The sequence below is a fragment of the Anabrus simplex genome, chromosome 3 (assembly GCF_040414725.1).
Source record: "Anabrus simplex isolate iqAnaSimp1 chromosome 3, ASM4041472v1, whole genome shotgun sequence".
In the NCBI taxonomy this organism is placed as follows: Eukaryota; Metazoa; Arthropoda; class Insecta; order Orthoptera; family Tettigoniidae; genus Anabrus; species Anabrus simplex.
This window is the reverse complement of record NC_090267.1, coordinates 232061087-232087995: the sequence shown is the minus strand read 5'-3', so window position 1 is coordinate 232087995 and position 26909 is coordinate 232061087. Positions and strand designations below refer to the sequence as shown.

The 26909-nt window shown below is 40.3% G+C and overlaps 1 protein-coding gene across 1 annotated transcript in view; it reads right to left on the bottom strand.

The window, feature by feature from the left end:
* Epg5 (ectopic P-granules autophagy protein 5) overlaps positions 1-26909 on the bottom strand; it is a 540178-nt gene that overhangs the window by 497600 nt on the left and 15669 nt on the right. The window contains exons 3-4 of the mRNA XM_067143866.2: positions 19350-19558; positions 12249-12443 (exon numbers count right to left, since the gene is read on the bottom strand). Coding sequence (XP_066999967.2) covers positions 12249-12443; positions 19350-19558 — 404 coding nt within the window. The remainder of the gene's footprint in view (positions 1-12248; positions 12444-19349; positions 19559-26909) is intronic.

Here is a 26909-nt window from a genome sequence, read left to right as displayed (position 1 = left end):
TGTTAGAAAAAATTATGCATGTATGGAGTAATGTATGTCCTCCGACTGTTAAGACTGGAAGAAATATTCAACTAAATTGTCTTGCGTTTGCTGATGATCTGGCGCTATTAACAAATAGTATAGAAGAAGCAAAAATTCAAGTAGAGGAACCAGGAAGATTAGCAGTGAAGGTTGGGTTGAAAATATCTTTTGAGAAAACAAAAATGATGCCATCCTTTAAAGTTCACACTCCACTATATTAAATTATACTTAGAAAATTAAAGTTGTAAATATCTTGCTGAAATTGTCACTTGGAATGCTAATGAAAAAGCATCCATAGATAATAGAACTCTAAAATTAAGACGAGCACAACAAATTACATGGCAGAGTTACAAAAAACAGTCTCTTTCAATGAATGCTAAATTTCACCATTATAACTCCGTCATCAAACATTATTCAAACTAAATACCCAAGCAACAACAGACAAACTGGAGAAAGTGGATAGAAGATGTCTCCGAACAATTATTGATAATTTGATGGCCAGTAGAGACTTTTACCCGGGGCCGATGACCTTCGATGTTAGGCCCCTTAAAACAACAAGCATCAGACTTTTACCCAATTCAGTAATTTAGAAGGAAAGTGAATCAATTACTGACATCATGAGAAACAGAGGATTGTATTTTTTGGACACACATACAGTTTGCCAAATTTTAGACTCCTAAAACAGCTTTTAGAATTTTTTGGAATAGTAAAACAAAAACACTTGGTTTAAAGAAATACAAATGGATTTGGATGAAGTGAAAATTACTACAAAACAAATTGAAAAGAGAGAAGAGAAGATTCTAAACAACAAATATACAAAACTATCACTTAAAACATCAAAATGTAAGCAATATGTTATATCAGCAGAAGAACGGGCTGCAAAATCATCTAGAATGGAGAAGTTTTGGGAAGAGAAGAAATTATCAAGTGTTAAAAATGAACTTAGTTTTTGATGTACATATTTTTTAAAGATTTTATTGTATAAGGTTGATTTTGGTGCTCCAATGTGGGCGTAAACAGTGTAAATAAATAAAAATTATTATTACTGCACTTTTTTCTTTTTTACAAAGGGCACTAGGAAAGTTTTGCAATACGCAAAAACGGTTGGCTGGACATCCCTGTTATGGTTAGGGATGAAAAGAGAGGTGAAAACCAGTCTAGAAGAAAGCAAGATGTGACCTTCACACCAGTTGTTACCAAGCAGTGGGACTGAAAGCAAGTTAAGATGTCAGTGCGGTATAAAGGTGAATATCGCACAATTATCCGCTACAGATTTGCTCGTGGATTAACTGTTGACCAGTGCCTGGAGGAAATGACTCCTGTGCTAGGGAAAGACTGTCCACATCGGACAACAATTTTCTGCTGGTACAAAGAGTTCCAGAGGGAAAATTTTGGGGTTGAAGACGATTCTCGTTCTGGGCGACCGTCTGAATCAATGACTGAGGAAAACATGGAAGCTGCAAGGAAAATGTTGCAGCAAGAGAGGCGGTTAACATATCGGCAGGTAGAAGAGACCCTCCACATCCCTGCACCAGCTATTCATTCAATTCTACACAACCATTTCCATGTTAGAAAGGTTTGTTCCCTTTGGGTGCCCCATTCACTTTCAGAGGAACAAAGGGCACATCGAGTGAAATGGTGCCGAAAATTGCTAAAACAGTTTGAAAATGGGACTTCGCGTAAGGTCAATAGCATCGTTACAGGTGACGAAACTTGGCTTTATTATTACGATGTCCCAACAAAATCCCAGAACAAGGTGTGGCGGTTTGAAGATGAGAGTACTCCTGTGACTGTGCTAGAGTCAAGGTCAGTGAAGAAAGGGATGGATGCAGTATTCTTCACTCTACGGAGCATCCTGACTTGGGTTGTGCTAGAAACACAAAGGACAGTTACTGCTAAGTAGTACAGTGAGACTTGTCTGCCTCATGTCATCCAGGCTCTCAAGCAGCTCTGTCCATGGTCACGGCTCAACACTTGGCTCTTGCATCACGACAATGCTCCAGCACATCGTGCTAATGTAACAATGGATTTTCTTGCCAAATCAGGGTTGACTGTGCTTGATCACCCTCCATACAGTCCTGATCTTGCCCCATGTGACTTTGCTCTCTTCCCAGAAGTGAAGATGAAGTTAAAAGGGTGGTGTTTTTCATCCGACGAGGAGCTTCTGGCAGCATGGGATCAAGAGTGTGAAAATGTAACCGAAGAAAAGTGGCAGAGTTGGTTCAGTGACTGGTTTCGACGTATGGAGAAGTGTACTGAGTGTTGTGAAAATTATTTTGAAAAAGACTAAAGCATTCACTCACATTGTAAAATTTTCCTAGTGCCCTTTGTACAACTTGCTTTGCGTCGCAGCGACACAGATAGGCCTTGCGGTGACAATGGGCTAGGAAAGGCTTCGGAGTGCGAAGGAAGCAGTGGCCGTGGCCTTAATTAAGGTACAGCCCCAGTATTTGTCTTGTATGAAAATGGAAAACCACGGAAAACCACCTTCAGGGCTGCCAACAGTGGGGTTCGAACCCACTACCTCCCAGATGCAAGCACACAACTGCACAGCAAACTCACCCGATAGTACTGCACTTTATTAATACAGTACATACAGTAGCGTATTATATCGCTTTCAACAATCTAACGAGCCTCAGATCGAATGTAAAACCAATACCAAAAGTGACAAAGCCTTTGTGCAGATCTGTCAGGTATGACGGCCAAAGTGGCTCTGATGATAGACAAATCTGTTCAAAAAAAATATAAGAATTAGGACTATTAATGTCGTATCCTTAGAATAGGATGCAAGAATTCACGAAATCATACAGATAATGAAAGAGAGAAACATATCGATAACGGGACTAAGTGAAATAAGAAAACAAAAAAAGGGAGTGGTAGTAAGGTGCTGGAGAGGGGATATAAAATGTGGTGGTCAGGAAGAGACAAAAGAATAAATGGTGTTGCAATAATAGTGGCTAAAGAACTGGCCAACAAAGTACTCAATGTAGACTATGTTTGCGCCACAATACCGGTAATTAAAGTTCAGTTAATGATGGAAGTAAATATCCTTGATATAATCCAGGTTTATGCTTTGTCAATTTATATATTTTTCATTTAAACAGTGTTATGTGGCTGAAGATGTTGATAATATACGAAACATGTACCACTTTTGACCATTAAAAATTGCCTTAAACAATCATTGTATCGACTAGGTGGAAAATAAATACTTAATTGTGAATCTAGCATGTATGATTTTCGAGGTGAAAGTCACGTCCGGTGGTTTGGACTTCGCGTAAAAAATGAGTTTCTGTTGTTTATAATAGTGAGATTATTGGTAAAACTACAAGCTTCCTCCCTCCCAATAATAATAATAAGAAGAAGAAGAAGAAGAAAAAGAATAGTACTGACATGTGGCCTACTTAACAAAGTAAAGTGTTTTTATGAATTGTCACACGTTTAACACTAATAACAGTGAATTTAATATGAGCTAAAATATTTTAAAATAACCGAACATTCAAAGCTTGTGTAGCCCACAGTTTAAATGAAGGCTTGATCAGAAAAAAATATAAAATAAAAAACAATTTTTGTTCATTCTGCTTCTAGTGTTAATGTCTTTACGTCCGACTAATTTTTCGGTTTTCAGAGATGCGGAGGTGCCGGAATTTAGTCCCGCCAGAGTTCTTTTACGTGCCAGTAAATCTACAGATACGAGGCTGACGTATTTAAGCACCTTCAAATACCACCGGACTGAGCCAGGATTAAACCTGCCAAATTCGGGTCAGAAGGCCAGCACCTCAACCGTCTGAGCCACTCAGCCCGGCATACATTCTGCTCCTGGTATGGACTCATCAAAATACCATTTCCCACGAGTAAAATGAGGCACCGGAAATATCTTTCGATTTCACTTTCACTTAAAAAGCACTCGCCTTTCGTCAGTGGTTTTCACAAAACAGTTTAGCTCCATCGTTGCACTTGCGAAAATTGGTTACAAAATAAACATCACCATCACTTTCATTTATGGAACAAATGTTTTTGCATCTTGACGCACATGAATCGTTTCTGTTGTTTTAATTTTTCTCAAGAACTGTCCTTTATGGCGATAAAATCTCTTGCTTGAGAAGATGGCCAACTGCTATCATCTCGATTGAAAAATCAAGAACTTCTTGATTCAGAAGTGAAGACTTCCTACGCTTGCTAGAGGTAGATGAACTTGAACCAAATTTTGCACTCAGCTCAGAAACAACTTCCCATTTCTTCTGCGGACTCACTGGTAAAGCCTGCTCCACACGCTTTACAGCTTTCCCCAATGTTTGTTTGCATTTTTAAGCAGACGTTGGCGTACTCGGCTCTGTAATCGATGTTGATTGTTGTGTTATTGGACTTGTAGTACAGGAAGTAACTGTTGATAAGCCCTGAAGTTTCTTCTGAGCTCTGTGTTTCTTCACAGATTCTTGTACCTGTTGGCAGCGTACGCGTAACTTGGCAGGCGTCATCTTCCTTCTCCTTGCATGCCTTTCCCTTTCTGTTCTTTTAAAATCCTCATTATTTTTCTTCTCGCGATACCGTTTACAACGTTCCTTGTGAGTAAGCAGCATTAATAAAAATCACCTCAGTTGAAATATGTCCTTTACAAGTGCGTGTGATGCACAACTGAATCCTGTGGGCAGCGTATTGCATCACAGAATGCATTCCTGTACACGAGGCGATGGGGAAAGTTCACGAGAACATCGTAAACACGCGACGTATTTTACTCTCAGCTTCGTATGAATCCGTTTGAAATTTTAAATGGATGAAATAGCAGCTTGAAAGGGTGTGCAGAATTGGCTTTGCATACCAAATTTTATTCAAATTGAGCCACGCACTTTTCGTCCACAGAAACTTTTATATCTGATTTGTCGCGTTTACATGGCCTGCAGCAATAAATTCATCGCCTTATATTACACCTTATATAAACTGTTAATAACCAAAATGAGTAATTTACTGCAAAGAGAAAGAGCATTAGAATTAACATTTACCATAATAATTTTGATACCTTTCCATCATAATAAACAGCAATTCCTAAAAGAATTGATTAATACTGTTACGAATAAAACTCCATCTGTTTCGTTACTCTAATTTATTTCAGGATGGCCAAATAAATGCACACACACACATAATTAAACACAAACAATTCTAACCAGTTATGAATGACCACACACTAATTACCAGTCTATTTACAAATCTCCCTTCTGTACACACATCCGGGAGTCCCAGCCGGTTGCTCCCTGGGAACGTCTATAATCCTTACTTTCACTTTCCCCCAAGTCCAGTGACCTCCTAGAGCCGCTGTGTGTAGACAGCTGGATTTGAACACAGTGTCCCTGGCTATACAACCCAAGACGACCGTTCGTCAGTTCGACTCCAATGATAGTCCGGTACTTCACACAGTCACATGAAGTGAAAAACAATCAGCAACAGCTCACTAGTATCCAACAGCAGGACGATACTCACAACAGTGAATATTAACACACGTCCAATTATCCTCACACTCACAATAAATGCATCAATCGCTGATTCACGGCGGTCCTCAATCCACAAAAGTGTGCACACACACACACGCACGCACACACACAGTACTCTAAGGCAGTACACAGTCTTCTGTCCCATACACCATCTCCCATGCAGCTACTCACTGGACACTCCGACACCACAACAACAGTTCCTGGTTCAGACCTCGGTGGGACACTAGTGACAGCCAACACCTCTGTCGCCCTCAGCCCAGCCATCGAACCCCAACTCACTGAGTGTCACACTGGCTCCACCTCGGAGCCCAACTATCGCTCACTCTAACACTGACTCCCACACGGAGTCCAACTCTGACTGACTCTCCGGGGCTCATCTACCTTTTTATAGCTCACGTAATTTGATTGAGAAATTTCACGATGTCACTGGAGGCAGAACATTCCTGTTGAATCTCAAAGAAACTCACAGGTAAGCTGGCCACCGAGAACAATACACGGGAAGGCCGGCCCCATCCCACAGGCCGACTGGGAGATTCCAGGTCGTCTGAGTCACCAGCCCCTTCCTGGAAATACCTAAAGGAGCTACCACGGGGTGGACATGAAACAATATCAAATTAATTTAGACTGCACATAAAGGTTCAACTAACCACACAATTAAAAACTGAAAGACATCAATAAATGAATACATTTAATAAAATTTCATGTTTTATCTATCATAAAAACAGATTGTTCAGTTTTATTTTCAACTTAACTTCTTTCCTACTTGGGTGGACTATTCTCTGGAATCAGCCTTTAGTAAAAAACAGGAACATAAGAACTCACAATTATTACACTCTGTTTCAGTCACCGCCCCCATTATTCCACAAACTCCCTTCTCCCACAAGCCCCACCCCATTTACCCACTCCACTTCCTTGCAGCAATAGTGTTGGCTACTGAATGCATGATTCGAAGCAGTGTATCGATTCATTCAAGTGTCCGAGTGAATCGATTCACAGGAAAGGCGAGCTCACGGCACACGATTCAGCTTACTCCCAGCGGACAGTGCTGAGGGGCGCACTCACTGGACGTTGACGGGGAGCCGAGCTTCCGCTGCAGCGAGACTGTATCATGGCACATCAAAAGAATCGTGAACGAGCGCGGCTCAGTGAGACATGATACACACGGCTCCTTATCGGCTCACTGGACACGCGGAGAGCCGAGCTTCCGCTGCAGCGAGGCATACAGTGAATCATGGCACATCGAAAGAATCGTGAACGAGCGCGGCTCAGTGAGACACATGATACACACGGCTCCTTATCGGCACACTGGACACGCGGAGAGCCGAGCTTCCGCTGCAGCGAGACATACAGTGAGCCATGCTAGACTGAAAGAATCGTATGCTATAATGGACTCTCGAGCTCAGCTCATTTGAAAATAATGCCCATTTGCATTCACTGTCCTCTTCTTACAGGGAGGTTTAAATAATAGATGGATTTATTTGCAGTGTTAAAAAGGTAGTCACAACATAATTCTGAAGTAGCTAGTAAGTAGGTAGGCTATTAAGTTATACTATTTATTAGTTTAATGAATCTTAGTATTATAACTTAGTTGACATTTGACAGTTAAACTCGACTCTAGCCTGCCCTATGACTATGAGTCATGCTCATGAGTCATGACCACTCAAAAGTACCTGTTTTATATTGGGAAAAACGGCTCAGTATTCTCTCAGTTCATATGTCACATCGTTGCACAAGACTTCAATCATATGTGGACAGACGCAATAACAGAATGTTGAATCAGAAAACCAGCGGGCTACTGTACATCTCGGGTAGCCTATACAAAATATGACGATTTTAAAAAAATCCTCAGCTGATAGAAAACTACTTTTAAAAAAAGACTGAGCGAGTTGTCGTGCGGTTAATATCGCGTGGCTATGCGCTTGCATTCGGGGGATGGTGGACTCGAATCCCACCGTCGGCAGCCGTTAAGATGGTTTTTCCGTAGTTTCCCCATTTTCACACCAGGAAATGCTGGGACTGTACCTTAATTCAGGCCATGGCTGCTACCTTCCTAACATTTCCCACCCTGCGTCACCGGAAACCTTCGATGTATTAGAGTAACTAGCATTTTTTCTAAGAAAGGAGTTCATAGTATGAAGACCAGGCGGCAGCTGCGAGCACTGAATGCTGTTGCTGCTGTCTTACCAGCACATACTACACAGATGCAGTAGGAGCGGTGACCAATGAGCCGTGAATCGGATCACTGTATCGATTCAGTAACGTGAACGGAATCAAATGAATCGATTCAGTAAAATGAATCGAATGTCCCATCACTATGCAGCAACACTCCTGCTTCTCGACTGCAGAAGCAAGTCAGTCAAGAGCTGGACTCCATAATCAGAGAACACGGGTGATACAAGCGGGCCACGTAACGTAAGTTCATTTTCATTCTTCATAACTTAATCTAAATGTTGTTCCTGTTAGTCACCACTTTTCAATTAATTCAATTTGTATTATCCATTTCACAGACTAAAATCAGACAGTTCAACTTCAATAATGCTTTGTATAACAGCCCAGGTCAGAACACAAAAACAAAGCCAACAGTATACAGATACCAGCTGAGCCACACCAAAGGACAACAAAAAGCACTGAAACAGAAAGACTTGCTCAAGACTGTTTTAACGATCAACATTTCACAGTTTTTAAACTTTAATCATTTTTTTTTTTTTAAACTTTTAAACTGACATTTCATTTTGTGTGTTTCCTATGTTTTTTAATGCATCATACACATCTTACTGAGGATGACCCAAAGCCGGGTCAAAACATGTCTAGTCGCCATAAGACCTATCTGTGTCGGTGCGACGTAAAGCCCCTAGCAAAAAAAAAAAAGCCTATTTATGTGTGAACTTTAGTCTTAACTGGACGTTAAAATATATAGTATTGACTAAAAGGATTAAAATAGTTTTGTACAATTTTGTAAGAAGTTCAACCGTCAATACGGATTCAAAAATGAGATTCACAGTCTGTAATAAAATGTTTGTATGTGAATGTATTACATGTAAACACACCACTGGTTGAAAAGTTTAAAATTCAGGAAAACACAGTGCTAACTGATTCTAATACACCACATTTACTTCTTTTCCATAATTATTACATGGAGTAACCAATCACCAGAAGCAAGACCAGCACCTGTTTTATTAAACCAAATATTTGGACCCAAAACCCCATTTATTGCAATATTACCATCAATACGGACATGAGAGAACAATAATTGAAGACCCCTGCACTACATGGTTAGTGTTTACTTTTTATATATCACCTTAAAATTCTTAATTTCTTACTTTTTGTGGGAGTAAGTATGGACAACTACTCCATGAATTCTGGCAGAACATGCAGAACCAGATTTGTGATATGAGCTATGCAAAAAGAAAACTTAATGACAAAATAGATATAGGTGATTTCAACCAAGCGAGTTGGCCACACAGTTAGGGTCACATAGCTGAGAGCTTGCATTCGGGAGAAAGTGGGTTTAAATCTCACCGTTGGCATCCATGAAGATGGTTTTTGTGGCTGCCCATTTTCAACTCAAGCAAATGCTGGGGCTGTACCTTAATGAAAGTCATCCAAATTTGCTACCTTCAAATCCTAGCCCTTTCGCATCCTTGCATCACTGAAAACCTTTGATGTGTTAGTGTGACATTAAATTACTAGCAAAAAAAATCAGATGATTTTAAAAATTTAATATGTTGTGTAAGATATAAAACATGATACACTATTTCAGATGATGGAAGGACAACATAACACACCTAATAACCATAGATGGCAAAGATCGAGTGGAAATGGATAGAGCAAAGGTGCAAATATAGCTCTGAAAAATTCAGTGATCATGATGCATATGTAGAAAACGTGTGCCAGATCACATGCTTAAATGGTGTGAAACATCAAGAAACAACAGTGTGACATTTCACGGACAGCAAAATCACCTTTTCATTGAATAGGGGGCCTACATTACAGATGTCAATTCAAGGAAAGAGTGACTTCTAACATAAACCGAAACTGGATAGCATACTATGGCTGTATTTACTTTTAGCACTACAATAGTATTTGGCCACCTAAACAGCTCCAGGATAGGCTGTTAGAACCATGCAATGTAGTGTCAGTGACAGTTCAAGTGTTAAGGGAGGTGTAAAGGCAACACATGTCAGTGAAAGAGATAGCGTTTGATGAGCATAGTTCCCAAAGTAATATGATACAGTGAGGAGCAATGAAAAGTGGGAAGCAACATGAAGATTGGATCTACCACTGTGAAAACTAAACTATACTTGATATGTAGTCCAATATCAATCATGCACTATTGATATGCATTTAAGGTACCGTCAAACGGGGCGATTTCGGACACAGAGGTGGTTTCGGACAGTATGGTAGATTTGCCGTATTTTGTTGCATAGCAACGAGCAGCCGGTGCTTTGCACTTCCGCGCGCATTTTAGTTTAATCTTGAGGTTATATTTCTCGCGTCCTATGCTTTTTATTACGAATCGACATCATACTTTGGAAAATTTTCCGTGTGTACTGGCAATGTTGAAAGTTCATGCATTATCATTAAGTTAATACTTTCGATTGTTGCGGTCGGAAGGAATGCATTATAACCATGATTTTCAGTGAGCTCAACTGACTGAAGTGTTTATAAACGATTGCTGTGGAATTTTGGTGTAATTTAGTGAAAAATAGTGTTTTACGCATATTTGACTGAAAATTGGAAGCAGTCTGGGTGATTTCGGACAAAGCCTAGAAATTATCAGAGGCAGAAAGAAGCTGCTTTGAGGGGTAATTACGAACCAAAATTATTAGAAAAAGCCGTACGTGATATTAAACGTGGCAAGTTGCCTTATAGGAAAGCATTATTGATTTCCAGGATAGGCCTATGCCTTGGTCCACCCTACAAAATAAAGTGCGGAATGTACATCCTAAAATGGGAAGACAACCTATGCTAAATGAGGAAGAAGGAAATGCTCATGGAAGCTCGTCACCCTCCGGCCATGCTCCAACCAAATACCCAACACAACCTGCTACTTCCTGCCGCCGCCGCAAATGAAATGTTCTACCTGGGAAGCCGATTTTTGGCCGTGACTTCCATCGAGATGAAAGCAGTGCAGAAACAATTTATGGCGCTGGCAGCAGAAGTGAAAATGAATGCGATGAAGCACACAATGAATGTAATGACGTTCTGGTGGTGCAAGAAGAGGCTTTCCTTGTTGCAGATTATAAATACAAGTTGGGGAACAAAGAACATACAGGCAGTATTTTGGCCTGGCCTGAAAAATTCGTTCAAGGGATGTGGATGTCAAATCTTGCGCCCATATAAAAAGAGCAGAAAAGTGTTTTTCTTCCCCAACATCCCTGCTGAGGATATAATAGCTAAAGAACAAATTTCGAAAATACTTCCAGTCGAAGTTGAGAAGAGATGAATGTTTATTTTCAAAGAAAACGTATTTTAGATTTATAGGCCGTGGCAACTACATGTTCATTGTATCGAATTTTTTGCTCTGATATTTGTATCTTTTGTAAGAAAAATTAAGATTTCTCAGTAGGATCTCTGTACAGTTTATAACTATTAATATTTCAATTTAGATCGGAAAACTTTTACATTTACCTTGCCAGAAAAGAAAAGATCGATCAGTAACGCATTACATTTATCATTACAATGATTTTAACCAGTTAGTCATATTTTGGACACCCTCCGAACACTTTAAATATCACAAAACTAAAGAAAAAAGAACGAGGAATTGAATAATGGACTATTTATGTCCGAAATCACCGAATACGCTTTGAAACTTCGGACAGCGGTTTAAAATGCATATGCGTCCGAAATCACCCCGAAGTACGGGGTGAATTCGGACACTACGTTTTGTTTCATCAGGAAAACCTGTGTTGGCATATATTTTTCATTTGTTGGGTATTGCATTAATTGGATATATTCCCCATTATTAGGATGATAAACAATACAATTTAAGATCCCCTTCGTGAGTTAAGACGAAAATAACCTCAAAACCGTCCGAAATCACCCCGTTTGACGGTATAGGTATAGAGCACTTTCACACACAGCATACCTTAGGCATTTGATTAATGGATAAAGATAAGGTGCATTAAATTATAAATTACTAATACATTTCATCAATAATAATTAGTATTACAAAATCTCACTGGAACGAAAATAACAACACAGTCCCCACGAGTTCAGTTAAACAATATTTCATCATAACAAGCAAACATAATAACATAAAGTCAATGTGAGTTCATTATAATGATGCTGTACTGTGTAACATTTGTGATAATTTCTTGATCAGCATGGTCTGACTTGTTTTGTTGTTGTTGTTATTTTGCCTTACGTCGCACCAACACAAGATAGGTCTTATGGCGACGATGGGATAGAAAAGTGCTACGACTGGGAAGGAAGCGGCTGTGGCCTTAATTAAGGTACAGCCCCAGCATTTGCCTGGTGTGAAAATGGGAAACCACCGAAAACCATATTCAGGGCTGCCGACAGTGGGGTTCGAACCCACTATCTCCCGGATGCACGCTCACAGCTGTGCACCCCTAACCGCACAGCCAACTCGCCCGGTCTGAGTTGTTTTATGGACAAATAATATATCAACTCTCTCTTGTCTCAATGTTGATTAAATTTATCACTACAACTACACAGAAAGTATGTGAAATGAAAATTTACTGTGTATTATATCAATTGATAATGCATTATTAAAGTTACCTAAAACACTCCCACTGATCAGAGGCATATTGGACAGTATGCCGGATGAGACGTCCTAACCGCTTAGCAAACTGACGGTATCTAGGAGTGTCGTACGTTCGGAGTCCTTGTCTCAGTAACCGCACTAACACAGTAGAGAAAGCAAATAGGCGCAGTACATGGTTCTCGGTAACTCTTGTGATGTCATAGATGTCCCTGGAAGGAAGATAAATCACTATTATGACCTAAAAAACTCTGGAAATATGCATCCACATAAACCCTAAAGATAATATGACCTAAAAACTTGGAAAAATGATGGAAAGAAAAATATTGTCCAAAAATTGCTTAGAAGATACTTTTGATTTCTACAAAAAGGAATTTGGTGAATATTAACTTCCATGGAACACAGCAAACTATTTGACATACAGTATAAGGAAATAGAATTCACTGAATTAAGTTTTCCCCTGAAAGCAAGAAAATATGGCATATTTAACTGAATTCACACTTCACCGTAGAAATGACACAGATTCTGCCAAAAGAGATTATCCAACACCTGTCCTTTGCAGAATTAACGCTTTCACAGTCATGTTAACAGAGTCACCGACTGCTCAGAATTACTACCGGCAACGATGGGGCTGGAACCACTAAAGTGGGAATATTCGGGAGAGGTGAAGAGTGTGGCAATGCCGACCAACAGAAAACCAGCCATATTCCTAACATTATTTGGTCCTCTCCATTTTGACAACTTACTGCTAAAAACCCATTACCTTCAAACTTCATTTAACCATAAAACATTCCCAGGGAAAGGAAATGCCACATAACCAAACACAAACAAAATCACTTGGCATTACTAGCACAAAACACGTGAAAAATGGAGAACGGCTAAAACAATTATAATAAAAGAAAAAAAAAAAGGCTTTTATGTACTTATTTTAGTAAAAAATATGACATATATGGGGAGGACAGAGTGGTTTTGAAATGAAAGTGACAATAACAAGCAAGTTTGCTGTTACTACGACTACTACTACTACTACTACTACTACTACTCCTGCTGCTGCTGCAACTACTACTTCTTCTTATCTGTCCCTGTAAAAATTAAGAGGGGAATTCCTCAAGGCAGTATTATTGGACCTTTATGTTTTCATATTTATCAATGATATGTGTAAAGAAGTGGAATCAGAGATAAGGCTTTTCGCAGATGATGTTATTCTGTACAGAGTAATAAATACGTTACAAGATTGTGAGCAACTGTATAATGACCTCGATAATGTGAGATGGACAGTAGGCAATGGTATGATGATAAACGGGGATAAAAGTCACGTTGGTTGTGAGTTTCACAAATAGGAAAAGTCCTCAGTTTTAATTACTGCGTTGATGGGGTGAAAGTTCCCTTTGGAGATCATTGTAAATACCTAGGTATTAATATAAGGAAAGATCTTCATTGGGGTAATCACATAAATATGACTGTAAATAAAGAGTACATATCTCTGCACATGGTTATGAGAGTATTTAGGGTATGTAGTAAGGATGTAAAGGAGAGAGCATATTTGTCACTGGTGAGACCCCAACTAGAGTATGGTTGCAGTGTATGGGACCCTTACCAGGATTACTTGATTCAGGAACTGGAAAAAATCCAAAGAAAAGCAGCTCGATTTGTTCTGGGTGATTTCCGACAAAAGAGTAGCATTACAAAAATGTTGCAAAGTTTGGGCTGGGAAGGCTTGGGTGAAAGGAGACGAGCTGCTCGACTAAGTGGTATGTTGCAGGTTATAAATTTCATCTTCTTTGTCTGTACTGAAGATCTACTTGTGATACAAATTCTTATAATTTTGTTAATTACCACCTATTCAATACAATAAAAACATAGTACAAACTTACATATTTATTAAGATGTTTATATGGTACATGTTTCGCTCCTTTTTCGTGAGCATCATCAGCCAACTATCATTCACTTAAGGTTATATAAGATCATGAAACAATTCTTTTGGATCAAGATTATTCCTATAAAACTAATTGACAAATCTTATAACATTTTAAAAGTCACACAACAATAAAATTATGTCTTTAAGTTAAAACTTTTTGTCTAAAATCTATCTAAGTCTAACATTTTATTGATGAAACTCATCTGGTGAACATCTTTTAAATTGTTTAAAAAATAAAAAATAAAAAACTTTTGAGATCTGGCTAATTGTATTGATTCATGTAGCTTAACTTGTATGATTGTCGTTAAAACTTCGTAAACTATACTGACAATTTTCTGCAGTTGATAATTGTCTATGTTATGGACATTTGACTTGTTCTCGTTGCTGGAGTAACATTTATACATTAATTTTATATTGTCAATAGGATAATATTGTTCGTGAACAAACTTGTTGATGAAACACTTTCTAATGTGATATTGGATTTAAAATGTTCTCGTCCGTTCCATAATGGCTTTGTTGGTATATCTGTAATGAAAGATAAAAAAATTATATGTTTATGGTTTTGATTAAAATTCTGTATAACTTCTTATTGGAAGAATTGTCACTTACTTTTCTTTCTGCTGCGTGATTGTTTGGTGTTACTCCTAGCCTCTTGAGAACTACTTGTTGTTCTGTTTGCACTTCTTGTATTATATGAGTGAGTGTGGATGAGTTTACGTTTTGACGGGGAGTGGGAAGGGGAAGTTAAGGTAGGCGGTGCGTTGATAGCTCCAGTAGATTGTAGAGGGGATTGTCTAGGAGAAGTAAGGGGAGGAGTTGAGTTTGTTTGTGTCAATAAGCCATTAACTTTTGTCGATTTAAAATGTTTATAGAATTTATTTATATCTGATTTAAGCATTTGTATTAGTTCCGGTAATTGTACTAAGATGGGGTACTTTATTTCAATTTCGTCATTTAGGTTTTTATTTTTGTTGTATTGTTGATCTAAATGAATGTATATGTTTTCCAATTCCGTCATTTCTTTTCCTTTTTCTACTCTTCTTAAAATTTTTAAATCCCTTTCAATAGTTGTAAAACTGTGTCCAGTTTCTAGCATGTGTGCACCCATTGCAGAATGTTTCTTGTGTTTGGCTGCATTTACATGTTCGAGATATCTTATCGTAAAGCTTCGGCCAGTTTGGCCAACGTACGAAAAATTGCATTCTGTGCACGCGAGCCTATATATTCCAGATCCTTGATATTGATTACTATTTATATTAACTTTATTGTGGTTGAAGAAAATATTTCGGTTCGTGTTTTGGGTTTTGAAGGCAATGTTAATATCTCGTTTTTTGATGGTATTAGTGATTTGGTATATAGCTGGGTTAGTAAATGTAAAAGTTGCAAATTTGGATTTCTTATTTTTATCTGGTATAAGATTAGTGGCCTATTGACAATATAAAATTAATGTATAAATGTTACTCCAGCAATGAGAACAAGTCAAATGTCCATAACATAGACAATTATCAACTGCAGAAAATTGTCAATATAGTTTACGAGGTTTTAACGACAATCATACAAGTTAAGCTACATGAATCAATACAATTAGCCAGATCTCAAAAGTTTTTTATTTTTTATTTTTTAAACAATTTAAAAGATGTTCACCAGATGAGTTTCGTCAATAAAATGTTAGACTTAGATAGATTTTAGATAAAAAGTTTTAACTTAAAGACATAATTTTATTGTTGTGTGACTTCTAAAATGTTATACGATTTGTCAATTAGTTTTATAGGAATAATCTTGATCCAAAAGAACTGTTTCATGATCTTATATAACCTTAAGTGAATGATAGTTGGCTGATGCTGCTCACGAAAAAGGAGCGAAACATGTACCATATAAACATCTTATTAAATATGTAAGTTTGTACTATGTTTTTATTGTACTGAATAGGTGGTAATTAACAAAATTATAAGAATTTGTATCATAAGTGGTATGTTCCAAGCTGTCAGTGGAGAGATGGCGTGGGAGGACATCAATAGACGAATAAGTTTGGATGGTGTCTTTAAAAGTAGGAAAGATCACAATATGAAGATAAAGTTGGAATTCAAGAGGACAAATAGGGGCAAATATTCGTTTATAGGAAGGGGAGTTAGGGATTGGAATAACTTACCAAGGGAGATGTTCAATAAATTTCCAATTTCTTTGCAATCATTTAAGAAAAGGCTAGGAAAACAACAGATAGGGAATCTGCCACCTGGGCGACTGCCCTAAATGCAGATCAGTAGTGATTGAGGTCCTCCATTTCATTCTAGGCCGTCCCCTAGGCCTCTTTGCAGTCTCTGTATTCATCACTGTTATTGATAATGGTTAAGGACAGAACTGTGAAGGAGACAAAGGTAAAATATGAGGGCAGGGAGCTGAAGCTAATGTTGTTTGCAGATGATATTGTGCTGTGGGGAGCAAACAGGGAGGAAGTAAAAGGGCAACTCAACATACTGAGTGAGATTATTGAAAATTATGGAATAAACATCAGCATGAAAAAGAGTAAGGCAATGGTACTGACTAGAAGAGAAAGGTAAAGGTATTATAAAAATAAAGGGGCAAAACCTTGAAATTAAGGAGAGCTTCAAATACTTGGGAAGCAAACTAATACAAGACACAGGGCTGGACATGGATTCATCAGGGAAATGCATTCTACCAGAATGTGAGAAACCTGATGTGGTGGAAGAAATGCCAATGAGATGATGTATAGGATATACTACTGCACAATACCATGCAGTGGAGACCTGGACATCAACAAAAAAGACAGGAGAATAAAATCCAGGCCAGTGAAATTAGATTTTTAAGTACCCGTAGTGTGACAGGAAAGACAAGAAAGGAAAAAGTAAGACATGAGGACATCAGGAAGGAAACTGGAGTGGAAAAATCTTAAGAACAGAATGGAGAGGGATAAACTTAGATGTTTTGGACATGTTAAGAGGATGGAGGAGGGAAGGATGCCAAAATGGACGATGGAGACTCAGATAAGAGGGAAAGTAAGTTATAGCATTTAACCCTCAGACACTCAGCGCGCCGATCCATCGGCGTCGACTTATCAGGCTACTTTAAGTATGAAATGTTGTTTGTAGAGTGCAGCACAAATTAACTACGGTATCTTTGGGTTTTAGTTCATAGGAGTTCTGTAATCTACCAGAAGCTACAGATACAGAGTTACAGCATTGAAACACCCTTAAATGTCGATGTTCCAATAATGCCGAAGGGTTACTGACGACAGTACAGGTCATCACCAGATGGCTAACCACATACCATTTCATAAGACACAGTAATTCATGCTGCCATTATTTCCACAGAAGTCATCATATACTTAGTAACAAGTGAGATGAATAAACAGAGTTCAATATAAATAGAATATAACAAGTTTATTCAACTAATAAACAATGAAAAGACTGAATGAAAATGTTTTTACAAGTGAAGAAACACCCTTCTATACTTTGCAACTTTTCTTCATACAGTACACATTGCTCTCTACTTAGTCCCACAACAAAGTATTTTACGTTCTTTGCCTGCCTGTCATTGCTCTTGAATTTATTACTTCATGAAATCTTCCCTTTCTGATATGTCAAACAGTATTAATGTATTCGTGTTTATCTCTTTCAGGGATACAACTCCAGATGTTGTCAGATGGAGGCTGATCCTCCAATAGTCTGCAAGTTCAAAACTTGGAAGCAGTTTCCAAGAAACAAGCTTCATGTTAAACAGACATAAAGGCAAGGATCCAAGTTGGGAATTGCTATTACTATAGCCTCAGTAAACTTCTGAAGTTGAACAGTCCAACAAGACAGCTCAAACTCAAGTTGCACAAAACATTAATCCTGCATTGCCTAATATGGATACAAGACCTGGAGTATCCAGAAAGAAGATTACAACAGTCTCCTCATATTTTAAAGGAAAGTTTTGTGAAAGGTCTTCAGATTGTCAAAGAACACAATGACTGGGGAGTGGCAGATAGGGTACAATCATAAGTTAGATGAAACGTATAAAGATCCAAACATTATAATCTACATGAGAAGTTAATGTCTCATGTGGGTTGGGCATGTCTCATGAATAAGCACATAAAAGATGACCTGTGAAGCTGCTGGATTTTGTCCCCTATAAAAAGAAATCTATGAGCAGACCAAGAAAAATATGGAGTGATGGCTTACATGAAGACCTGAGACAGTCTGGTATTAAAGCACCAGATATGACTGGCCAGAGAGAACAAGTGAATGATATGATATGAGATATGAGATATGATATGATATATGATATGATATGATATGATATGATATGATATGATATGATATGATATGATATGATATGATATGATATGATATGATATGATATGATATGATATATGAGATATGATATGATATGATATATGATGAGATATGATACATGATATATGATATGAGATATGATATGAGATAAGATATATGAGATATGATATGATATATGATATGATATGATATATGATATGATATGATATATGACATGATATATGATATTTAAAAAACTTGTGTCCTCATCCCGAGGTGGTGCAGCTCGATGATTATCTATTTGTCTTTAATGATAAAACGTAGTTTAGACATTACTAACCTGGTGCAGCCCCTGTAAGGCAACCCCTAATGAGATTGGGCAGCATCTGCTGTGTACAGGAAACTGCATATTAATTAAGGAGAGGTTAGTGTTGTGTAAGCTGTATGAGCAGCATGAATATCTAGTCCTCAAGCCAAAGAAGTAAATCTCTCACAATTAAACTGACTGGGAATTGAACCCAGGACCTAAAGGCCATGACGCTGACCACTAAGCCACAGAACTTAACATCTATCTACCTAACTCACTGCCAAGGAAACATCAGACTTAAATATGGCAACATGAACATCATGCAGTGGCAAGGTAATCACCCTTCCAGTGACGAATGAAGCTGCCTTCTAAACAGTGAAGCAATAAAGAAATTTAATTCAAACCTATTAGCATTATCAGAACAGTCATCATTTATTTCTGAGGAAGATGAGTCATGACTCTGAGAAACAGTAAATTTTCTAACAGTTTATATAGCATAAACCCAAATATCCCATGTCTAGATTCCAACATGTAACTCATAGGTATCATTCCTTAAACACTATTTGGTAACAGGACCATTTCATCATACAGTAATTTATATAACTGACTTATGACCTGCCTCTCATCGCGGCGTTCAACAAGCAAGACATGTCGAAACATGCAGTCAAGTGGAATCTGGTTGAGCAAAGAAACAAGATCGTTCTCCTTCAAGATCGACCAACATGATTTGCTGACATCTTCATCCTCTTCCCCTTCTGAATCAACTAGGACCCACACACTATCAGGCTGAGGTTCTCTTGAGGTGGACTCCCGCAAAGATGTCTGAACCTAGAACAAAAATCGAATCACCCATTATGTTTGATATGTTGCTATTAATATATACAGCAATATTCTAACCTAGGGCTACAGTCTCCAAAATGAATAACAACAACAACAAGAGCGGTGTTGCTAAACCTGTACATGATTTAAGACTGGCTTGAAAGAACCAATTGAAGGGAGGGATTTGAACATGGACATCCCAGATGACAGGACTGCATCCTAGTAAGAACGCTACGATGACACCCGCTGATATCCAAGGTCTGTTTGTGTTTGTTGGGGATTTCTCGGCATGGCTCTCGTGCAGATTTAGCAACATCGCCTCACAAAGCCCATTTGAATTCACTTGCACAGTGATCTGTCTGGCTAACTTCAGCAGCTGATAAAATTACAACAGCGAGAGACAACGAATTATTTTTTCAAATTATTTATCAGTATGATCAACCCTCTAACGGTCATATACCCAGTTTACGTTGTTTCCGACCACTGTGTATAGATTGTTATGCTGTACATTCTACATGTATTGATTTACCATTATACACTGACTGACAGAGCAAATGCAACACCAAGAAGGAGTGGTCAGAACTTTATGCCAATTGCAGGGTAGACTGACGTCACTGAGGTATGCTCATGATGTGAAATGCGCCGCTGTGCTGCGCACGTAGCGAACGATAAATGGGACACGGCGTTGGCGAATGGCCCACTTCGTACCGTGATTTCTCAGCCGACAGTCATTGTAGAACGTGTTGTCATGTGCCACAGGACACGTGTATAGCTAAGAATGCCAGGCCGCCATCAACGGAGGCATTTCCAGCAGACAGACGACTTTACAAGGGGTATGGTGATCGGGCTGAGAAGGGCAGGTTGGTCGCTTCGTCAAATCGCAGCCGATACCCATAGGGATGTGTCCACGGTGCAGCGCCTGTGGCGAAGATGGTTGGCGCAGGGACATGTGGCACGTGCGAGGGGTCCAGGCGCAGCCCGAGTGACGTCAGCACGCGAGGATCGGCGCATCCGCCGCCAAGCGGTGGCAGCCCCGCACGCCACGTCAACCGCCATTCTTCAGCATGTGCAAGACACCCTGGCTGTTCCAATATCGACCAGAACAATTTCCCGTCGATTGGTTGAAGGAGGCCTGCACTCCCGGCGTCCGCTCAGAAGACTACCATTGACTCCACAGCATAGACGTGCACGCCTGGCATGGTGCCGGGCTAGAGCGACTTGGATGAGGGAATGGCGGAACGTCGTGTTCTCCGATGAGTCACGCTTCTGTTCTGTCAGTGATAGTCACCGCAGACGAGTGTGGCGTCAGCGTGGAGAAAGGTCAAATCCGGCAGTAACTGTGGAGCGCCCTACCGCTAGACAACGCGGCATCATGGTTTGGGGCGCTATTGCGTATGATTCCACGTCACCTCTAGTGCGTATTCAAGGCACGTTAAATGCCCACCGCTACGTGCAGCATGTGCTGCGGCCGGTGGCACTCCCGTACCTTCAGGGGCTGCCCAATGCTCTGTTTCAGCAGGATAATGCCCGCCCACACACTGCTCGCATCCCCAACAGGCTCTACGAGGTGTACAGATGCTTCCGTGGCCAGCGTACTCTCCGGATCTCTCACCAATCGAACACGTGTGGGATCTCATTGGACGCCGTTTGCAAACTCTGCCCCAGCCTCGTACGGACAACCAACTGTGGCAAATGGTTGACAGAGAATGGAGAACCATCCCTCAGGACACCATCCGCACTCTTATTGACTCTGTACCTCGACGTGTTTCTGCGTGCATCGCCGCTCGCGGTGGTCCTACATCCTACTGAGTCGATGCCGTGCACATTGTGTAACCTGCATATCGGTTTGAAATAAACATCAATTATTCGTCCGTGCCATCTCTGTTTTTTCCCCAACTTTCATCCCTTTCGAACCACTCCTTCTTGGTGTTGCATTTGCTCTGTCAGTCAGTGTATTATTACTAAGGACCTGAAAAAATCGCATTTGCGATAAATGCGAATTTTTTAATCTTGTACTGAATCTAAGCCTACGGTAATTCTAATGTGGAATAAAATCATTTTTATGCATAAATAGAAGTGCGACAAAATGCGAATTAGTATGAATGTGCGATTTTTGTGCGAATTCTGAGAAAATGTGCTATTTTACTGGCGAAAACAACATATTTCGGCAAAATCGTCAGAAATACTCAAAATATGATGCATAAATCTTTCGACCGTTCCGATCGTTGAAGAGAAATAGCCGATCGATTGCTGCTTGCTGATTTCAATCGATATTTACAATGGGAATAGCAAGGGGAATAAGATCTGTATCGATTAATATCGAAATGTAAATCACGTGTCACGGAAATAACAAGACAGACACAGGATTGTTTTCCTGTTGTTAAAAATTGAAACTAGTGAAGAGTAGAAAGTCAAGCGATCATTTAGGTTATGGGGCGCACGACAAAAACTGCACACAAAATGCTCAGCAATATGTAAAGTAGTGACGGGCAACGCTCTCGCTCGAGACCCTCGCGAGAATCCCGAGACCGATCCTCCTGTAGCGCAAGTTGTGCGACGTACCAATAACTACGACTGTAAACTTGATAGTATATAATTGGCAGTTATTGCGTGAAATAACGTTCTCTTATGAAAACGTGTGAGCCATTACATTTTGTCAAAAGCCTGGAAAAGTACTGCATGTTCAACTATGAACCCCTTAATACCGTTAACTAAAGTGGAAACAGAATGTCAGTATCTTAAACTGTTCACGACTTATTTGGGGTGGACATCTTAGGTGAATAACAATGCATCATTTGTGAATAACTGTAGATAGGATGTTCACCTACTTGGATACTAGAGGCGTGCATTATTCGAACCTGAGACGGAGATGTCCTTTGCAACATACGCAACCCCCATTACACATGAGTGGAACGTGTAACAGGGGTGATGGGCAACGCTCTCGAGACAGATTATCGTGTGCTGCGAGCTGTGCGACGTCCCAGTAACTACGAGTGTAAGCTTGATAGTTATCATCAGCAGTTCTGACATGGAAACGTGTGTGACGATAAATTTTGTCAAAATCCTATGAACGCACTGCATGTTGAACTATGAGCTCCTTGCCATTAACGAAAGTGAATACAGAATGCCAGTATCTTAAACTGTTCACGAGTTATGTTAGGTGGACTTTTTAGCTGAATAACCCGTATAATTTGTTAATAATTATTATTAGGATGTAATCCTACCTGGATGCCTCACAGTCGTTGTCGGCAGGGTAGTTTCTTGTGATTCAGACCGGACCGGAGGTGTTCTGTGACGATTCCTCTTCATTGATATGCGTTTGTAAGTGCCGGATCATCCCAGAAGTATTTCTGCCGATGTATTTTACTTCTTTTGAATAAGAAACACAGTGGGCTGTGCTATGTGACATCTCTTAAAAATAACCGACATCCACGACTTACGTTGCGTTTCGGACATCGTCTTCAAGAAGTCGCGTACAATTAGACACAGTTCACATTGTACCGTCATATATGGAAGTACCTACCTAATTATGACGCGAATACTCTATAGCAATTTAGATTCCACATTCCACTCATGCGTAATGGTGGTTGCATATGCAGCAAGGCGCATCTTGCCTCGTCTCGTGTTCGAATAATGCACGCCTCTAGTATCCAGTTACGTGTACCTACAATAGCCATCAGGTTCTGTACTTAAACCACTCATTCGTGTACCTACCAGTGCATACATTGCCCGAATGCGTATCCTTTATAATTATGATATACTGCGTCAAAATAGACCTCGGTATAAATGAACGCCCTAGCTTTTTTTTTTTTTTTTTTTTTTTTTTTTTTTTTTTTTTTTTTTTTTTTTTTTTTTACGGGGGGCCCCCGTAGCCCGCTCCCCCGCCGTGACCATCGACTCAGTCTACATGGCCTCCGACATGCTATTAATTTCTAAGTAGAAAAGAGATAGCTGGGTAGAGTGGGAAGTGATACAAGGAGTATCTGCCGGTTTCCGAGTCAGACTCGCTACCACGGCAAAGTTTGTATTGGTTGGATAGTGTTAAGGTATGGTATTGAAGGGTCAGGGAAAAACCACATAGGCAGAAAGAAGAAAGAGCCTACATGTAAAACCTGACATCTTTTGATAGCACATGCAAGGATGTGGGCTGGAAAAAGACCAGAGGTTATGTTAGTTAGGAACAGGTAACATGCACAAAACATAAACCAATTCCTTGCAATTTTTGTTATTATGGGGATCAGTCCTTCTTGTCACTGCCGGGTCGGCTCGGGTCTGCTAGCGTCTGGGCTTTGGGCCACAGGTTCGTCCCATTGTCCAGCAGCCAGCAGTCCCTGGTGCCAAGTCTCCTTTTGGAGAGGGGGGAATTAGAGCCAAGCCTTGCATGCAAGGGGCTATCTTCTTCCTCCTGTCGATGTCCCTCTATGCGGTGTTGTTTGAACACACTTGTCACTGCAGATCTAAAACTAAGATTATTAATAACATATGTATATACAATTTCTCATTGGAGTGCCGGCTGTTTGCCTGCTCTCATGTCCAGCTTACAACCTAGATAGGAAAGAGATAACAGATAGATATTAGTGCTGTTTATAGGGCGCGGGCTGGTGTTCCGCTCCCATGTCTCTGTAGGGGGGCGGGGGTGGATTGACACGTCCTTGGCCGTCTGGCTGCGTTGCCGTCGTCTTCTTAAGTTGTACTTTTTGTCAATCTTCCTCGCCTGGTCCCTGGGTCTAGGACAGCTGAAACATATTTACATATTTACATAGGAGTCTGCAGTGTGTGGGTGTATGTGTTATATAGGTGTCAGCTTGGCGGGAGTGGGTTGGCTATCGGCCCCTCGCCCACCCAACCCTGTGGCTGAACAGAATGTGCTTCGGTGTAGGATACTTTTTGTACAGATCAACGTCGTAGCGTCCGATCCCGCTTATTAACGGGTTGATCTTATTACTCCATGACTTTCTGTACATGTTTAGTGTCTGTTTACGTATTTGGTGCCTTATTGAGCTGACTTTCGCAATACTGCGTAGTTGGCGTATTGGCGTGTCGAAAGGGAGTCTGGTCGCTGCTCGTAGGCATTTATTTTGTATTAATTCCAGCTTATCCAGGTTCGTCATTGCAGTGTACCCCCACGCTGGGGCCGCGTACATGATTATTGGTCTGATTAAGGCCTTATACATGTTTATGGCTACTTCCGTTTTAATACTGGACTTTTTGTTCAGTATAGGATATAGCTGGTTAAGTCGTATGTGTGCTTTTCTTTGAATATCATTGATGTGGTGTAGCATGGTGAGCTTTCTGTCTAGGATTACTCCTAGGTATTTGACTTTGTCATGCCACACTATATCTTCGTTGAAAAGCTTTAGCGCTTTTATGTTGACTGGTTTGCGTGTGAGTCTGTTCTTCTTAGTGAACAGCACTGCTTGGCACTTGTCAACATTGACCTTGATGCGCCATTTCGTTAGCCAAGGCTCGAGAGTTCTTAGTGCTACTTGGAGCCTCTTTCGAGCGCACGCTAGCTGTGGATGTTGAACTGAGATAGCGGTGTCATCAGCGTAGAGGTGTGTGGTAGTGAGTTCTGTCGTAGGCATGTCGTTTGTATACAGGACGAAGAGGATTGGGCCGATAAGGGACCCTTGGGCTACGCCCGCTCGAATCCTGCGAGTACTTGACAGCGTGTTATGTACGTCTACTTTGAACTCTCGGCCCTCCAGATAAGATTTAATAAGTCTTATATAGCCTGGGTGGAATTCGTGGTCTATTAGTTTCGCTAGTAGGCCTTCGTGCCAGACTTTGTCAAATGCTTTCTGGATATCAAGGAAAACCGTTCCTGTGTCTCTTCGTTTGTTGAGACCTATGGTGGCTTGTTCTATGAATCGAGTGAGCAGTTGTGGGGCAGAATGTGCGTTCCTAAAGCCAAACTGCTCGTTGCGAATTATGCCTTTTTCCTTGATATGCCCTATTAACCTTTTCAGTAGTATTTTCTCGAATACTTTACTGAGGGCGTCCAGAAGGCTGATGGGTCTGTAGTTGTTGGGGTCTGACTTGTCTTTGCCTGGTTTTCCAAATACGAGGATCCTAGCCCTTTTCCATTGTTCAGGGTAGTATTGTAGTCTGAACATTGCATTGAAGATGCTGGTAAGTAGTGTTAGGGCTTTGTGAGTTAATTTCTTAATTATTATGTTCTGGATCTCGTCTGGGCCTGGCGCCTTCTTGGAGTTAAGATGACCTATAATCCACTTAATTTCGTGTATATTTGTCCTCTTAACCTCCGGCTTAGGTGCGTTTTCAAGGAATTCTGCTACCTTTGCCTCAGTTTGCCTGATGAAGGCTGGGTCAGATGGTATTTCGTTTGGGGTGAAAGCCGCCTCTATGGAGTCCGCTATGATTTCGGCTTTGTCACGGTTCTCGTATACCGGGCCGTTAGGTCCCTTGATGGTAGGGATGTTGTGTGGTTCTCGCGTGAAGTGTCTCGCTAAGTTCCACACTGGCCTGGTGTTGGTGTCGAAAAGTTTGAGGTGGTTGTTCCACTTTTCCGACCTGTATTCGAGTAGTTGCTTTTGTATTTCCGTGTTTAATTCGTTTTTCATCTCGCGGTCTTCGTCTCTGTGATGTCGAGCCCAGTTACGCCTGTGACTGTTGCGCCTGCGTATTAACTCTTTAATGTGCGCTGGAATCTCGAAAAGAGGTGTTTCTCTGTGTTTGCTTAGCGGTATGCTCGCAGTTGTGGCTGTTTGAATTGCTTCTACGAGGGTTTTGACTGCTTCGTCAATTTGGGCTGTGCTGTCTATTAGCATGCCTTCGCTTCCCTGTAGGAGTGTGTCTAGCTTGCGTTCGAATTTGCCCCAGTTGGCTGCTTTATAGTTGAGCCGGCGTCTGGGGTTTTTCTCATATTCCTCTGGGTTCGCATCTAGTGTAAATATCACTGGTTGGTGCCTCGACCCCAGGTCGTTCACTACCTTAATGCTATGCCTTTGAGGAATATGTCGCAATAGGGCTATGTCAAGTATGTCGGATACGTGATCGTTCGGTGCTAGGAACGTATTACAACAGCGAAACCACATGCAAAATTGAAGGATACCAAATTTGAGTGCGATTTCCATATTGAACTATCTTACCTGTACCCAACTAATCCAGTAATTTTAAATTATTTTGTTATAATCTGAGGTCTTTCTTCCTTTCTAGAAGTTGCATCTGACCATCAGAAAAGAACAGCAAAGGCTCTAGTGGGGAAAAACATCAACATACTCTGTGATGAAACTACAGATAGAATGGGCCGTTGTGTTTTTATCATAATATTCCAAGTCCCAGCCGGATTGAAAAGAGAGCTGCACGTTGTTTCTGTGAACTATCTTGATGCAGGAAA